General features: G+C 42.3%; 1 protein-coding gene across 1 annotated transcript in view; it reads right to left on the reverse strand.

Moving 5' to 3' along the window:
• Nucleotides 1-18,277, reverse strand: part of LOC105360098 (puratrophin-1-like) — a 181,178-nt gene that overhangs the window by 73,975 nt on the left and 88,926 nt on the right. The window contains exon 3 of the mRNA XM_011496888.1: nucleotides 10,322-11,173. Within this exon, the coding sequence (XP_011495190.1) occupies nucleotides 10,322-11,173 (852 nt within the window). The remainder of the gene's footprint in view (nucleotides 1-10,321; nucleotides 11,174-18,277) is intronic.

An 18,277-nucleotide genomic window follows, 5' to 3' on the forward strand; every position in this document is an offset into this window, starting at 1 on the left:
TTAAAAAGGCGATTCTATCTCAAATTTAATACTTTCTCATGCACGTAACTGACAGTAGAAAGCGTAGAGTGTAACTTCTTTTGCAAATTTAGGTTACTCAATCTCGTCTGGTCGACAAAAGAACTTGATTGAAATTGGCTTTCAGGAGGTAGGATCCTCTACGTAATCGCTCCTCCTCACCCACCCCCCTCCTCCTTGAGAATCCCGAAAACAGTCTCGGCACCACGTCACGAGGTTCGTGTTACGGGGGTAGTAGCCCGGAGATTCGGCCCTCGGAGAACACGCCGAAGAAAAAAGTGACGAAGCGTGGAATGTTCGACGGGACAGGTGCACAAGGACGCGCTGCTACGTCTCCGGGGAAAAAAATAAAGTCGTTGTTGCGTCGGCGCGGGCACACTCGATGTTAGCCGACGTTAGCCGCCGTTACATCAGGTCGGTCGCGCTCCCGCGCTTCGCTCGCTCTAACCAGAGGGACAGGGGGGCACGACGAGAAAGAGAAAGAGGCGGCGAAGGGAGAAGAGCGGAGAGGAAAGAAAGTTCGCGGTTCCTATATGTTTCGTGCCGTAGGTGTTGTTCGAGCCCCTGGGACTTTATTCTATATGCTCTCTTTCCCGCTAGAATTCTTATCTTGGGACTTGGGAGCTCGTTAGGCCTAATTCAATTTACACGGAATTAAAAGGACCGTTTATTGTGTGACGTAAGCTGACGTACGATTACGATAAAAGTTAAAAAAAAAAAAAAAAGAAAAGGCGTTAAAAGTAGAGATACGAGTAGTGCTTGCTTCGAAGCCTCGGTGATTACAGTTCTTATCGTAATCAGTCCTCTGTCCACGATATTTTTTCATTATAAAAAAAATTCAACTTGTAATTGCCATTCTCCTTTTTAACTTCACTATACACTTTTAGGCAATTCAGGCTCATCGCTTTTCTTAAAATAAAGCCAACGGAGTGTAGCGTTATTTTAATGAATGGCCAAGTGAATCATTTTACAATTATTCGACTATTTAAAATGCTATTTTAAAAGGCATTTGAGTTATTTTCACACTGGGAAGAATTCCCGGCGTATTTCCCCTTTCGTACTAAGTCCTCGAATCGAGCTCCCAGGTTTCTAGGTCAGTTTCACTCACCGCCAAAATCATCCAAGCCTCAGCTTTAAAAAAGCCTTCCCCCGCTTATACGCCGCTACGGGGAATATGAAACGATCCATTTTCCGCATCTACGGGCTGCCCGAATTCTCGCCCCACAGCGCCCTATCACGAGCTTCCAGTAAAAGCTAATTTCGTTTAGGTTACTTTAATTGCGTACTTTGCTCTCTTCACTCCCTTCCTCCGCAATAGCTTCCACGCGCTTAAAGAAGCATACGAGGAGAAAACGCGTGCTCGATCGAAACGTGCCTAATTATGAAAATGCAGATCGTCTCCTGGCGGCTCCGTAACCCAGATCGCTATTAGAGCATCCACCCACTTTTCCCTGTTTCCGCGAATTTTCCGTGAATACGGGCTTAACTGGAGCACCGTAGCAGTTCGTTAAGAATATATAAGCTCATCACGTAACGCGTTTGAGCAAATGCGTTGGCGTTATCCATCCCGTAATCATATTATTAGCTGAGATGGCAATGCAATGATGGAGCGCCATCGGTTTTGGATTGGCGAGAGCTGCCGCCGGGCTTTTGTTCCCTCCGCTCTGGTTTTTCCGGTTTTCCCGCGGCGCGATCTACGCCCGCGTCTGAGACTCGTTGCATTGTGGGAAGATTCGTCGTGGGACACGGGACCGTGGAGGTAATATTATTACCGCTCGATTACGTGCCTTCGATCACTCGAGATTTTCCGGGAAAGCTCGGTATGGTAATGGTAATTTGCTTTATAATTTGTCGGTGCCGTTATTTTAGTCGACAAGTCCTCGCCTTGCAATGCAGAAATTTCTTTTCTAATCAGCCGAAACGATTCGAATCGACTGCACAAAGACTCGGGATGGTTTGAATTAAATTTTACTCTTCTTCCAGGAAATTTTCACTATTAGTAATTTTATTCCACCCAATCGTAGCCGTCCATATTTGCCGTAGTTCTTGAACATTTGCGCTGCTCGTAACTCGAGGGGCAACGGCATTTATTTGCGATTGAAGGCGTGATTTCAATTTGCGTAATCGTACAATAGACTTTCGTACGGCGAAAAGACAATTAATTTTCCAAGTTATTTAATACTCGTTCTTGTGAAACAAGGAACCGAAGGCGAAGGTCCGTCGAGTCAGTGTCGGGAGCCTTTCGGGTGCAATCACCTACACAGTCGTTCTCGTTCGGACACGATTTTTGTTTTTTTTGTTTTTTCTTTTGTGCGCAGTACGTACGCCTCGAAACAGTTACACGCGCGCACTAAGATCGATCGTTATTAGCACGACGGGGCGAATAATCGTTCGAACGCTTTAATTACCTAATAATTATCTTGGTAATTTATTATTATCGAAATGAGTGCATCATCGAGCGCGTAATTTACATTGCCCTACCTACCACCACCTTCGATCGGCTCTCCCTTTACCTTTAAGCTTAAAATTACATTTAATCGATGGGTTATTTACCCATAGCAAACGCATGGCCATTGGCGACTCTTGGCAGTGAAAGTTATCCCCGAGACCTGCGTAATTCACGACCAAATTCCTCTCGCTTCAATGACTGAATCGCCGAGCGCTTTAATAAAACGGTCGTTGCAGGATTTGTGGTAAGGAGAAGGTCGACGTTCGGATCGTGAAGACGATGCCGTGTACCGGTGCACTTGGGCACTGAAATTTCGGTGGCGATGTGGAGTAGGAGGGGACAGGGAGATAATTGCGAGGAGGGGGAGGGGGAAGGGGGTAGTAGTAGCAACCTAAGGGCATTGGGTTTAGTAAACTCGAAAGGCGCGCGTTACACCTTCTACGAGCGTACGGACGTTTAATAAAACGGGAGGATAGCGTGTGCTTGTTTACTTTGCGGCGGGGATAGCGAGGAGCTATGGCGAGGAGAGAAGGGGGATGAGCGTAAAAGAAGCATATCCTCTTTCATTGCTTCTTTAGATAGCGGCGACATTTTCCAAAGACGAGTACGAACGAGATAACCCAAGCTCGGGGCTTTTTTGTCTGTTGGAGTACGTGATCAAGGCGTTAAATATAGTTGGACGACAAGCGCGCATTAGCGGCAGCACTAAAGCATGCATTATTAATACATAGGCACATTGCACACATACGCGTTTGCTCTAGCGATCGTATTTTGGTATTAGCGCATCTTTCAAGGAAGTGTTCTTGACGCTAACTATATATATATATATATATATATATATATATATATATATATATATACAGGCAGTTTAGAAAAAAGGTCGGCTGATAGTCGGATCGTTTTCCCGAGTGAACGCACACGAGAGAGAAAAACGAGACTGGAGAGATAAGTTATCAGGAGCGGATCTTAAGTGCTCCCCTTTTACCGAGAGTCACTCCGGTCCGCGCGCCGCGAAACCGAAAGTGCCACTTACGCGCGTACCTATCAACTTCCGAGTTCCTTGGCATACGTAGGCGCGTTTTTTACTCCTAATCTCCACCCTCCCTTCCCCGCCCTCATTTCTCATCGTCGCTCTGTCTCTGTCTCTGTCTCTCTCTCTGTCTCTCTCTCTCTCTCTCTTTCTCTCTATCTCAGTCTCTCTCTTTCTTCCTGCCTTTTACTTTCGTATTTATCTCTGGGGCGGGATATAAAGGTAACAGGTACGAGTGTGGGGGTCGTCCGGGAACTATTAACATTCCGTCGGAACGAGGTTTCATACAGGAGATTAGCATAAATTTCGTCTGGTGATTTCCCCTCCATTTTTGCTCAAGACGGTTCCTCCTTTTTCTCCTCTCTCTCTCTCTCTCTCTCTCTCTCTCTCTCTCTCATCTCCTCTACCGTTCTTTTTTCATTGTGTTGCATTGTCGTAACCTCGTGCTTTTTAGTGCCTAGCAGAATCTGCGCGAGGATGTGACGAGGACATGCGCCAATCGGCCTTGGATTTTTCTTAACGGGACAAAGACAAGACTTGCCGCCTGTAATTTCATTAGCTCGAGGCTCCTTACCTCGACCCATTATTACGTGCATTCCTTCGGGCGCGAGGACAAGGTGGCGAGGACAGTGCTCGAAATTTAAGGATTTACAGCTGTTAAAATTATTTGAATTCTTGCACGATAATCGTGTCCTTTATCGGATGTAACAATGGCTTATCGAGGCACGAGGTAGTTTATTTTTTCACGCTTAGCAGACCTACATCACCTTTATTGTGATTGTTGGGCTTAGATAAACCATTGCCATCGAACCGTTCTAACGCGCTTTCTTTACGAAAATAAAAACTGGAGTAAGCCGGTTAGCACACGGGACATCGAGCGTTTTTATCTATTTTCAGACAAATAATTTCAATTAGAATATTTTGCAACGCGAGACCCCGCATCACCCTGCCACAGCCCTCCGCACTCCCAACCTCCGTCTCTTATCGATAAAATAGTTGCCGCAATCGATTTTCAATTTAAATTACGAAATTCTAACCGATGCACGCTTATGTTGGCGAGTTCAATGTCACGTGATTGACATGAACTATAGCCATTGTCCGCTTTATCTTTAGTTGGATACATATCACGATTACAAATGAAGAAAGAAACACTGTGTTTATTTTTTATGATGTCTAGTTCATTGTTCAATTTAATCCATTGTCAGAGAATTTTCATGAACAAGCAGGCAAATGCTCTTGATAACCGATTAACGACATATCGCTGTGGGAATATATTTATCAATATATCATTTACAATTTAGTGGCAATCGATTTGTGCCATATTGAAAACCATTGAAACCATATTGAAAGATTGAGCTGTACTTTTGTTGCATGGATTTTTCATACGATGATGATCTTTTAAAAATTTATAAATGAATTATCGACATCCGAGACGGATCTTGACGCGATAATATTCGCGTATTTATGCAACCAATCATCCGACAAAATTATAATAATTCATAAGCGTGACGTATTGATTGCCAGAATTATATTTCTGAAATTACAACTAGAAAAACACAAGTCGAAAACGTCGATATTTTAGAAATATGATTACTTAAGATAAACACGCCATTTATTAGTACCTGTCGTTGAATAATATAATTACAGTAGTGAAACTACCGTAAGATTAGATTAATTAAGCTGCAGTCACGAGGATGCCATTCTCAAGCACCGGAATCACGTTGAATTTAAGAATATAAAGATGTTTTTAAGAAAGCTGCCGGCTTTTACGAAGCGTCGACATCTCAGCGCCTCGTTGGCAGGCCCATTCAGCATGCGCATCTGGGCTCGCTGCAATAGGAAAGAGAGAGGGAGAGAGAGAGAGAGAGAGAGAGAGAGAGAGAGTGGGGCAAGAGGAAAACGGCAAACCGTGAAGTAGTGGTCCGCTTTGCCCTTGCACCTCTGCCAATCATCAAAATCCGACGAAAATGTCAAATTTTCCACGGCCGACTCACACGAAACCACCGCGCGCCCGTTACAACAACTACAGCTCGACGCCATGCGCGGTCCAATTGCCACATTCCAGGATCCAAGCAGATAGCTGAGATAGAATGAGAAATAAAATATAACAAAATCAATTATCCGCATAGCTGGCGTATGGAAAGTGCGATTACGGACATGGAGCGACAGTCGTACTTTCACCCGTTACTCTCACTGCTCACATAACACATCTTTAAAGTCGATTCGATATTCGCTTAGTCTTCTCTGCTCTGCTGCCCTAATAGCTGCAACACTCTATCATCAAGTGCAGACGTCATTCACGCCGGCAAGTGTGCGTGGCGCCAAAAATCTTGCCAGCCAACGCTTTTCGCCGTCGTCGAAAAAATGTACGATGGTGCACACGCGGGGGCCAAGCACCTCCGCGTAAATCGGATTATCGGTGTGTATAAGCGAGCGTATGTGTGTCGACTTATGTCGCGCGAGTTTCTTTCACTTTGTTAGCCGCCTGTCTCATCCAGTCCATTTTCTCATCGGATTCGTTTAGAGAGTGTCAAGGCAGCCAGAGATTTTCATTTTGGCGACAACGAGCTAAGTACACCAAGTACTAGTCGCTTACGCGCTTTATGACATGCGCGAGGGTACACCAACGACGAAGGCGGCGTATTATTCAGATCGACGAATGCGTACGTTAAATCTGCGTGTCAGCGGCTGAAGACGCTTTAGACGATAAAGAAAAGAGAAAAGAGAAAATATTAGGCATACAGTAGTGAGGCAGGTATTAAAAAAAAAAAAACAAGATGAAAATATTTAAATAAATAAAAAAGTAATTGTTTCCTTACTTTAAAAAAATTGTCGCGTGGCTGTGATTTCTTGTAAATACGCTCGAGCGCGTGAAATCTTTTTTTATCCATTCGCGAATGTATTTCCTTTCTTCAATAATTTTCATTTATAAATACCGATCGAACGATCGACGTTTAGTACTCACGATAAAGTCATTTCCTTTTAAATATTACAAATATTATAGACGATGACGATGCCGAATTTTTCATCGTTTTGCCAAAAAATTGTCTAGTGACGGGTCTTTGAAAATCAGCTATCTTCGATGTGAAAAAAAATAACGAAGAAGATATTAAACGAAACTAGTCATCATTTAAGCATCACAAAGATACTTTTGTTAATTGGTTAATTTTCAAATCGAACGCTTCGAGCCTGACACAAAAGAATATTATTTCTTTATAGCGTCATCTTCTATCAAGGCAATTGATTCATTATCTATCAATATTATTATTTTACGTGATTCAAGATAACCAATTCAACAATTGATTTAATCTTATAAATCAAATACATCGATCGTGTTATATCAAATAAAAAATCTTATTCATACCGAGCGCTTATGCTTATTAATAAACAAAAGCCACCGGAGTTTTTAATTACAAAGGTCTTAAGGAATTATAATCGATATAGGAGGGAATTTTATAATTAATTGATTGAAAACAGTATGACTGCACGGAAATGGAGATAATTTGAAATTCAAAGGCACTGCTCCACCAATAACGTACTAACAATCGCATATTAATTATTATCAATGATGATAACACAAAGAAATAAAATATAAATGAAAAAAAAATAAAAAAAAAAAATGCATCATTTTATCGGGACAAAGATGAATTATTAACAACAAATGTCGCTCGTATTATTATTACAAAGCCATAATTGTTAAAATCAATGTAGCCTTCTCTCTACATACCGAAGAAAATTAGTATAATAAAAAAATACTTTGATCGCAACATCGGATCGGTACTGTAATCATAATTTTGATAGTATTTTATGAAACTTTGCACGTAAAATTGCGCTTTTCAATAGAAGCGTTTTAAGCATTGTAAAAAGAATGGTAAAGAAAAAGAAAAGGAAATAAGCGAAAGGACCGCTCGAAAATCAAAGGATCTTTTCCCACTGTAAAAAAGCATAGGGAGTAATTTCGGAGCTTGGCGCGATCGAGTAGTGAAGAATCTTCTTCGACTCTCTGTCTCTCTTTATCTCTCTTCGCCACGTAGTATTATGGCCTGCAGGGGTAATTCCTTAATTTTCGAGAGCAGGAGAATGAGCGGAGGAAAAATGAATATCGCGGCTCTTCCCCGAAGGCGCAACTATACATGTATACACTTAAGGGATAGAGCGTATTATTACGTGAATTCCCTTTACGATTCTTTCAACGAACTATCCGCGTAATTTTCACGAGCTTTGACCGCGTCTTTGGCTCATAGATTTTTGTCCCTTCACGCGTGTATCCGTCGCAACCTTCCTTCCTTTATTTTTAAAGAGCACATTCGAAGGGAGTTTATTCGAAACTCTGCGATTTGCTGAAAGCTTAAATACAGGGTCATTCCACCTTATGAGATTCTCATAAAAATGAGTAATATTTTGTTTATGTGCTTTGGAGTGGTCGTATAGTATTGGGAGTTAGGGGGATGGGGCGATACGAGAAAGAGGGAACCGTTTTCGAGTCTCTCGCACACCATTTGCCACATCCATAATAATACTTAAGCGCTTACCGAGTTTCCATTTAGACCTTCTAACGATTTTACCGAAAATGTCATATTAAGAAATTTGCCGAGAAACTATTTTAACCACGTTTCAACGAATATGTAGAAAAAAATTTTTCAAATACTACGCACGCGCATCCGTACCACGACCCACGTTACAACGACAGATTTCATTTAACTATATTAGCCATTAACGTCCGAAGTACTTGCGCTTGCGCCAGGCCTCACCCAAAGAAAAGTCAGCCATCAATTTTCCAGAACCAGTACAATCAGCCAACGTCGTTCGGTTTTCAGCGAACGAAATATAAGGCATCGAATTACCAAGAACACATATCGCACCGCAAATCGCGATATCGCTATCTAACATTATTTTCACAACAGTTGGCCATATTCTCATTCGCTGCCCATACGCTTCCCCTCTAATAATACACATAAAAGCTCAAGATCGAAAGAAGCCTTCGGCCATTATTCATATATAATAACAGCGGCGATCATCGAGGCGCACGCGCACCCCGTCCCACGCATACATTGTCCGATGAAAACGGAAAGGGATCGAGATACATTAATTTGTCGTCTTCGTGCGGCATGAGATTCGCGCGACCCGATACGTTCAAATGTCAAAGATCTTTTCCATCCCCTAGAATTACCAGATACCAGATACGTTAATGTCGCGTTCATACAAAGTGGACTTGTCGCTTGGGAGACACGAATCCAAGGGATGGAGTGATGAGAGGAATTCGTGACTTGATGAAACGATTGGAATGGCGGGGTGGGGGAGGGGGCGAGGCACAAATCGTTTTTCGTTCGTCTTACCGAGGCTAGCGGTCCTTACGTAAGATTCGTTTGTCTCGCTTAAGGAATATTGCGTCTCGAGGAGACCCGCGAGGGTCTTTTGGCATTGTCCCCGGGCCACCACAGCCACGAGAAAATCGGGAAATTGCATAAGATTCCGCTAACGACGGGGGGGGGGAGGAGGAGGGAAGTCGCGGGACGGAGATCAACTCGTTGAGCGACCGACGTGAGTGCCGAGACCGAGATTTTCCATTACGCTAAACAATGACCGTGTGCGTGCAAGGCTAGTAGGGACTCGTGCGCGGGCTTTCTAATAAAATTCAAACGAACGGCGCGGATGGTGTCGGGCGAGCGAGCCATTAATATCGCGGAGGGTGATCGCACCCACGGATTGCAAAAAGCGATGATCGGCAATGGCCCAACGTCGTGGGGAGCAACAGCTTTGACAATTTTCCTCCGCACTCGACACTATTCACTCATCCGTTAAATTATTAACGCTGCGTGCGTCAAGGATCGTTAGCATTTCCAACGAGACGTCTAATTGCCGTGTATTTGCCGTATGCTTGGCATACGGAACCAATGGTTCGATTACGAGTTTACGGCAGATTTTTTCATCAGTCGATTAACAATGATGAGTCGCTTGATATAACTTATGTTGTATCGGCTCGGCGAATCTCAATAATCCTTATTGACGTCATTTCGCTTGGTTTGGCTTAGCGAAGCTTTCGTTCGAGAAGATCCGTTAATATGTGCAACTTGGAGCATCCAATCACCGAAAGTGTTCGGTTATTTATTATATCGTCGGCAAATTGGTGTAAACGAAATGCAAGATAAACGCGTAAAAAATATTGGCGACCCGGTGCTCAAACTTCCTTACGGTCCGCTCAATGCCTAATCTCCAATCGGCAATCCTTTAACTGCAGTCATCACTTATGAGAGTATGGTATGCAATATCGCGCGGTGTAATGACCCGAGGAACACACTCGGGGAATAAGATATTAAGGACGATAGTGCGAGAGCGAGAGAGGAGCTTTAATCGCGCCACATTTTTCATTAGCCGTAAAAAAGATTCGTTTCAATTACGTGATATATCGGGAATAAAAGTGGAGTCGGTGGAGCAGATTTCTTTCCAAAAAAAAAAAAAAACAAACAAATAAACAAACAAATAAACAAACGGGCGTAATTATATGAAAAAAAACAACAATAACAACAACAAAAAAAAAACAAAAAAAAAAACAAAAAAAAAAACAAAAAAAAAAACAAAAAAAAAAACAAAAAAAAAAACAAAAAAAAAAACAAAAAAAAAAACAAAAAGAAAAAGAAAATGGGAATCATCGAGAGCCGTGGCGGAACCAGGAATCAATTAACTCGCATCGGGCATCGAGGATCCCGTTGTAATGGCTCGAGTCGAAGGACGCACGGTACGTCGGGGCCTCCGCTAGCCGTTGCGAGCCTTGGAAAATCGAATGGCGCATGAGAAAATGCGAGATATCCAGCCGCCCCACTCACATTGATCCTCGGGACGGAGGCCGATCTGCCGTTGATCCTGCGCCTTCTGAGCAGCCTCGCCCTCTCCCTGTCCCTTCTCGTACAGCGCTCGTCCTGCTGACGTAGGAGGGGCGCCGACTCGACGCACGAAGACTCGTCCTGATGGAGGAGCCTCACCCTCAGCAGGATACATCCCTCGTCCTCGTCGATGCTCGCGACCTCGGTGCAGGGACGCGGTATCTCGAGTTGGAGCTGCCGTCCTTTCGAGGACTCGCCCACGATCGCCTGCCACTCGTCCTTTACGCGCGACTCGAACGACGCGGATCTCCGCTTAATCTCGCCCTCGTACTGCTGCTGCTGTCGCTTCCTCGAGCTCCCGATACAGCACCTCCGCGCAATCAGTTGCTCCGTCTTACTACCGAGCGAACGCTGATACTGCTGATGCTGCTCATTGTCACGATGGTAATGATACTGCGGATGCTGCCGCTCGACGCTTCCATGTCGGTAGATGACTGTCGGGGGCTGTGTACGCAGCACCTCCTCCTCGAGATTACAATCGTCCACGAAGCCCGAGTCGTTCCTCGAGTGAACGGAAGCCGGCGCCACGAAATCCTCTTGCACCTCGCCAGCACCGTTCGGACCCATTAGATGCACGATCGTTAGGTACTTCTTTGGCTCGGTTGTCCGATACGAGCCCGAGAAGGATGTGCACTGGAGTACGGTGCTGCCGTAGCGCTCATCGTAACTCTCGCAACTGCAGCCGGAGCTGTAGCGGCCCTCGAGGGCAACGTCGGGGGCCTGGCGCTTCCGGCCCGAGATGATCCTGAGTGCTCGTGTCGCCTCGACGACCGCCGGCAGTCCGTCGTAGCCGTCCTTGAAATGGTCGTACTTCGTCGTCATCGTTCGCTCTCAGGGTCGCCGCGGCGCTACAAGCATCGCCACGCACCCTTGCACCACCTCGCGAATAACCGGCGACCATTCGCTTCCTGCCCCCCTCGCTGCCCCGCAACCCCCACACCCGTCGATCTTTCACTCAGCAGACCACAGCGTCAACAACAACAACAATAACAGCAACAACAACAGCAACAACAACAGTAACAATAATAATAATAATAATAATAATAATAATAATAATAATAATAATAACAACAGCAGCAGCAGCAGCAGCAACGGTAACGATAATGATAACGTGAACAACAATAACAACAATAACAACAACAACAGTAACAACGGCAGTAGCTAAGATTACCGCTACTGAGAAGACCCCCCCCCCCTTCGTGCGGTCTCTCGACTCACGCTCTAGGTCGCCCCGGAGGCTCGCGCGCCGTCGTCACCACCGTCATCGTCGCCGGAGCGCAGGTCCATGTCTACGCTCGACTCGTCTCTCTCTCGTGCGCCATCCGCGAGCGCCGCTGGCCTACTGCCGGCCGCCTCTCGCCCAGCGAGTCTCGGCGTACTTTTTCCCTCCTCTCCGACCCCGCCGCCTCCGCGACCAACCGCCTCCCTCCCTAACCGCCCCGGCCCCACGGCTCCTTTCGCCTACTCCACCTCCCCCTCGCGCCGAGCGAAGGTTTTACGAGGAGCGTTGCGCTGCGGCCACGCGCGTTTGCTGCATTTACTCTCCCTCTCTCTTGGCCATCATACTCTTTCTCTCGCTCTCTCGCTCCCCCTCACCTCTCTCTCTCTCTCTCTCTCTCTCTCTCACCCCTCCCCCCCTCTGTCTTTCGTGCACTCACTGTACACCCTCTTCCCCGACGGGCTCTTGACTTCTTTCGAGTACTGCCCGAAGCGTTCACTTTTCTTTTTTGAAAATACTCCCAAGGCGCTCATAGCTAACAGGAATTTTTAGAAGATCCGCTGGCTTCTACAACCGCTCTCGCTTCTTCTTCAGTTTAATACCATTGCAGGACTTGTTACTCTTAAGGCCTCCGACGACCCCTTGTAAATTGGTGTGCCGAAGGAATTAAAAGATGCAGTTACTCTTCTACTCGACGAACAATGATGTACTTATAATGTCGCTAGGATTTTCCAACTCGGAAAAGACTCGGATGCTCCCACTCTAACCCTTACACGTGATGCAAAATTGTATAATTCAATAGACGTGGTATTTTTTTGTTTTTTTGTTTTTATTTTGTCGTAGTTACTTTTGTGCCGAGAGCCAAATAAAGTGTATACAATTTTTTTGTATTTACCATTTTTCTCCCGAAACTCCCTCTTAATTTACATTTCGTCGACACCTATTCAACGCCCCTTTTCCCCTTCGCCGCTCGTAACTTTCCATGCACTTTTATACGTTGTTTCAACCTCCGTTTTGCGCATTGTTTTGCGCAAATGTCCAACTGGCGTGATTTTGCTCCAACGAGTATTATTATTCGTTATGCGTTTGACTCTGGATTAATATCGATATGGTCTCGCTTCCGCTCCTGTGCAAATTACTCGAGCGACTAAAGCAGTCGCCCCAAGGAGATAAAAACCCAAGTGAGAGTAAAGTCAAGTTTCATAGGCAGGGGATTTTTAAGATTTGAAGTAGAGAGAGAAAGAGATCAACATCGAGTCGTCGGAATGTTGAGGGGACTTTTTAATTTTATCAACGATAGGCTATGTTTTTTGTTAGAAGTTAATTAGTTTTTACAATTGGCATTATATCGTAAACGATTTTAAGGAGGGGAGAGGCTCCCCCACCTCCATCCCATCGCCCATTTCAGATTATAATAATTATTAAGAAATTGTAAAATATGGGCAATGAATGCTAATCGGAAAATTTTTTTTAATCAAACGGGACAATATTTCATAGATTCATAAACGCTGAAAGTTGTCTTACTGAAACTTCTACGCTGATAATCACAAAACAGAAAGTCTCGCAAAGTGATCGCCGATTGACGTTCCTATACGATTTACGTACAAATTTACCGAGAAGTCTCTTTCTTTTTTCAGCCTGTCAAATAATATACATAGTCGGCAAAATGCTTAGCCGTTGAACTTCTTTTCTCCGACCTATTTTATACGATAGTAGTTGAGACGAGACATCCGATCGAAAGCTTCGTTAAACAAGACGGTTAAATTACTAATCGGCAAATGCGTAAGATGTAAGTGCATATCAAGTACACGAGGATAAAATATTGTACTTATTTTTAAGATGATTGAAATATAAGAACGATTTCAGTTAGAGTAGCCTTATTCTCGGTGGATACATGATGGAGAATGTTTTTTATCGATTACATAGATCATTATTACGTGCAGTGTACGGATTAAGCATTCAACGGTCTGCACGTTACGTTTTCTAGTTTTGCGAACAAAACTATTGTGAAAAAATCGCTTTTCTACATAATTATCGGAATATAAGTCACTGCTAATTTCGTCGAAACTACCGCGAATTCATATTACATTTAATATAGAGAGTTAATTAGACGAGTATCGTAAAATCGTTTTAAACGGTTATTAAGTTTCTTGAGAAATTATTAGACATATGCACCGACGCACACATACGTGTGGTAATAAAAATCATAAGTTAAAATTTTCATTCGTACGTGGAGTTGCTCAATATTTAGGATACACCGCTCGTCTTATCATCGACCTATTCCTTGTCATTTACTAAGGAATTGTGAAGGAGGTACAGACTTTTAGCTGTGCACTCGTGCGTGGATTTACCGTTTTGGTAAAAAAAAGTCCATTTTTCTTTTTTTGTCTTTTTTTTTTGTTTTGTTTTGTTTTGTTTTTTTTTATTATATATATATATATATATATATATATATATATATATACAAAATATCAACACATATCGGCTTACAAATACAGTCAAATGTCCCTCGACATAGATAATCCCGAGTTACTTACCTTACACGCTCTCATCAACAATCTTTTGCATATCTACACTTTATCCAGAATAATAATCATCTGCAGAGTTTCAGTTGCTGCAAGATGAAAGTAAGAACGCAGGCGGAGCTATAAAATATTGATTGGAGGTGAAGTGAAGTCACGTGCTTCTAGGCCGATTGATTTCATCTCGTCAAAGAAGTTATCGGGTGCGAGGCTCCATATCGTAAGTATCCGTGGGATCAGCCGATTGGCAACGAAGGCGAGTAACGAGGTACGAGGGCACGAATTAATCGAGTTGGATGCGCTTTTGGCGAGCCAGGGGCGTGATGAGGAGGGGGGGGGAGGAGAGGCAGATCTCGCACGTGCGATATTCAGTTGGCCAATTGTTTTTTGCACGTGTCACTATGGGGATGCACGTGCAGCTCGCGGCTCTTTGTGATTAATTGCGAACCGGGGCCACGTTGGCCGTGTTGGTGCTCCGGAAGTTTGCACGTATTCGTTAAACGAGAAAAGCGACGAGAGCCGCAACGAATGGAAAACGGAAGAAAGATTCCGCTGCCACCACTGCATCACCTCTTACTTCTTATGTCTTCATCGCCTCGTAAATTTTAGCCGATAACGAAGAATACTCGGGGCAATATGAACTTATCGATGAGTATTAGGGATTGCGACGATACAATCCATCCGAGAATCCTCGAAAGTGCCTGGGATTATAATTATTTTTCACCATAGGAATGAACGAAGGATTTTTCAATGGCATGATCTTTATTAATTGTGTATTGGTGCGAGCGAGAATTGGATCGTAATGGAATCGTCAAGCTGTTGGATTTATCTTTAAGAAATTTTTATTGGGCACTATTGGCTAGGGAGAAGTTCCGTTACGAAAATGTCACATTGACTTCAAGACTCACAAGTCGCTTGAATGCCGAAGAAGCTCATATAATAGAGAAATAATCGTTAGAAAATTAACAATCGATGTTGCATGGATTAAAGTAATATAATATGGTAGAAAATGGTAAAGAATAAAAATGTAATTTGTTACATTCTCATCGTGCGGTTCGCGTGCATATGTACGCGTCATTACTATTTTAATTATTTTTGACTCTCGGTAAATGTTCCACGTAAGCATCATGACTTGAGCCAACAAGATTTAAAATGTTTATGAGCGCGTTCTCGCAACAGTAGTAAAAAAAAAAAAAAAAAAAAAAAAAAAATATTACCCGCGCATTATAAATTGTAATTACCGCGATAAAGACGATATGATCGGACACTTGACACATGGAAACAGAGTTAAAAAGAAAAAAAAAAAAGACTCGAATGAGTTGATCAACTTCAATGTGCAATGTTAATTCCATTTGTGCAACTTGCATACACGTATCATTCAAGGGTATTTTATTCCCGTGTGCGCGACGTCACACGAGACGATTTTAATCGGGATCAAGAATGCGAATGAACCGTGCAATTGATAAACATTCCATTCGACGTTAATTCTTTGCGAGTTTATGTAAAAGATAGCACTACATGCCTATGCCTGTACTTTATTACGTATTTTATCAATTATAGGTTAATTTATTTATTTCTTTTTTTTTGAGCTTATTTTTAGAGATTTATTATTACATTCTTTAAATTGTTTCAAAAGTAATGGATGAAATTGTTACGTATTTCTTCTTCCGTAACATAACGAGCACGGACGTCTCTTTAAATAAGGAAAATAACAAATCACTACATGCGTTGTAAAATCGTCGAAATTCTTGCTTCGCGTATGCCTACTTTTATAAAGACATTAAATGGATTTATCTGTGTACATAACAACCATAAATTGAACATATAAAAACAAAAACATTAACGACGTGAATTTACTTTCATTCTATATATTTATTCCTCGAAACCTTTATCATTTTGTATTGTGCTGTCAAAATACAAAATACAAAAAAAAAAAAAAAAAAAAAAAAACACGTATTCGTTTATTGAAAAAAGAGTATGTAATGAAATTTACTTACAGCAGATTTAGAAAATTTTGATGAATTTTTTTTAATCATTTTTATATTACATCTTTATATTATCATTATGCTTACTTTTGAAATAACAAAATCTAATATAAAATATGGCTTTTAATATCGGTTTAACTATATTAATACATTTAACTATCTTCTAAAGTAGATAAGAAGACTATATTTTTTTGAGGATAATCTAAAGGATTCAATATTTCTTGATAATTTCATAAATAAGAGGTTTCCGATCGATTGTAAGTGTAAAAACTTCAACTACATGTAAAAATCTTAGGTTTATTACAAGCATTGATTATTAATTTTTTTAATTATCAATGATTATGCGGGGAGTAAGTTTAATTGACGGTTTGAAATTTTTGTACGAGCTATCCTTTCAACTTTTTGATAAACTAAAGATAAATTGGTCTTTGAATATGAAATTTTAATAGTGATGATAACAAGAAAAAATATGTAGCATATTAATCCCAATGTGATGCGTATCTTTGACAATTTATTGCAAAGAAATTAAATTCTGAATTTATCAACTACAGCATACACAAACACCCAGACACACACACACAGACACCCACACACACACACACACACGCGCGCGCGCATATATCCTTTGAATATTCTCAAATATGAGATATATAAGAAAAAGCTGCGAAAATTTTTTTCAGTACACTTATATAATGTTTGATTGGATTGTTGTAATAAATGTTGTAATAAATATTGTAATAATGTTTATTGTAATAATACACGCTTCTAATGTACACACGTATGTGAACATTTTTATTACAAGCGTCGTATATAAAATACAAACTCGTTGTAATGAATTAGTGAAGGAATGGGAATTACTATTTGGTTAAAGCCTGAATGCCTGTTGAATACGAATAAGAAAATATATAAACACTGGATGTGCAGAATCATCGGGCGAATAGTCCAAATTTAGCGAACGCAGGACACATCGTGAATTTACCGTTGGCCATTTACCTGTCGCGCGACAAGAGTATTTATCGCGTTTATAATATCATAATATTTTAAGAATAATGTCTTCCATCTTGGAACAGGCAATCCGGACTTTCAACAATTCCGAAACACAGGAAAACGTATGTGAGATCAGCAGCACAGATTACACGGTCAATAATCTAACGATAACGACGACGATGACGACGATGATAAATAATGATAAAACGCGCTTCTAACGTAATCGCCTACGAAATTACTGGTAGCTTGAGATGAAATTAGAGATCGTAGAGTATCATCGCATTTCCGGCCGATCGAACACCAAGGAAATGCCCCTGATTATTAGAACGACGTGATAAGGTACTCCACCCCCCCCCCCCCCCCGCCCCCCCCCCCCTTCGTGCGCTGGCTTTTCGGCCACCATAGTAGTTGCAAGCCGTAGAAGGATAGCGTATAAATGATGTAAGTGGGCGCAAGGTAATAAGCACGCGAACTCGGTTATTCACTTTGAAGTTACTCTACGTCCCTGATAAAATGCCGAGAAACGCGGTGAGGATGAAAGAGGCCACGAACTCGCGTTACGTTAATAGAAAGAGCCCGATGTCTGACCCGCGCGTATCCACATTAAAAAGGATATATTCGTTACCGTTAACAGGAAAGCTTATTTGTTATCGGGGTAATAAGGAAGAGGAGCCCTGGCCTCATCATGACGCATTATCGTTTGTTCTCAAGTCGTTTTCGATGTTATTAGAGGATGCGGCGCGTTTATTTGCATAGTTATCGGACAGTGAATTTCTCGCGATTCGACTCGAGGGTGCGCCCGTTTGTTTTGGTCCATCGTTTTATAACTTTTAGGCCTATAATTATTGTTTACGGGGCAGCGTGACCGACGCGGTGAAATAAGAGCAAAGCAAGCAGTTATTTCGAACAAAATCGTCGTCGAGCGAGATCGGCCGAAACAAAAAAAGATAAACAAGACTTGGATTTTATCGACGTAGCCGAAAATGCCCCGTCCTAAGGCTACGCCACACTTATGCGCAAATGCCGGGGTAATTTTAAGCGCTTGTTATTCCGTTTTTACGACACGATGGATTGCTTTCGAGGAAATTGAAAGAGAAAAATAGTATGTGTAAAATTAAACTCTATTATCTCTCGTTATTATGTGCCACAGCCACTCGCTCGCACCTTACTATCGCGATATATATAT

This window comes from Ceratosolen solmsi, unplaced genomic scaffold (assembly GCF_000503995.2).
Source record: "Ceratosolen solmsi marchali unplaced genomic scaffold, CerSol_1.0 scaffold13, whole genome shotgun sequence".
NCBI classification, from domain to species: Eukaryota; Metazoa; Arthropoda; class Insecta; order Hymenoptera; family Agaonidae; genus Ceratosolen; species Ceratosolen solmsi.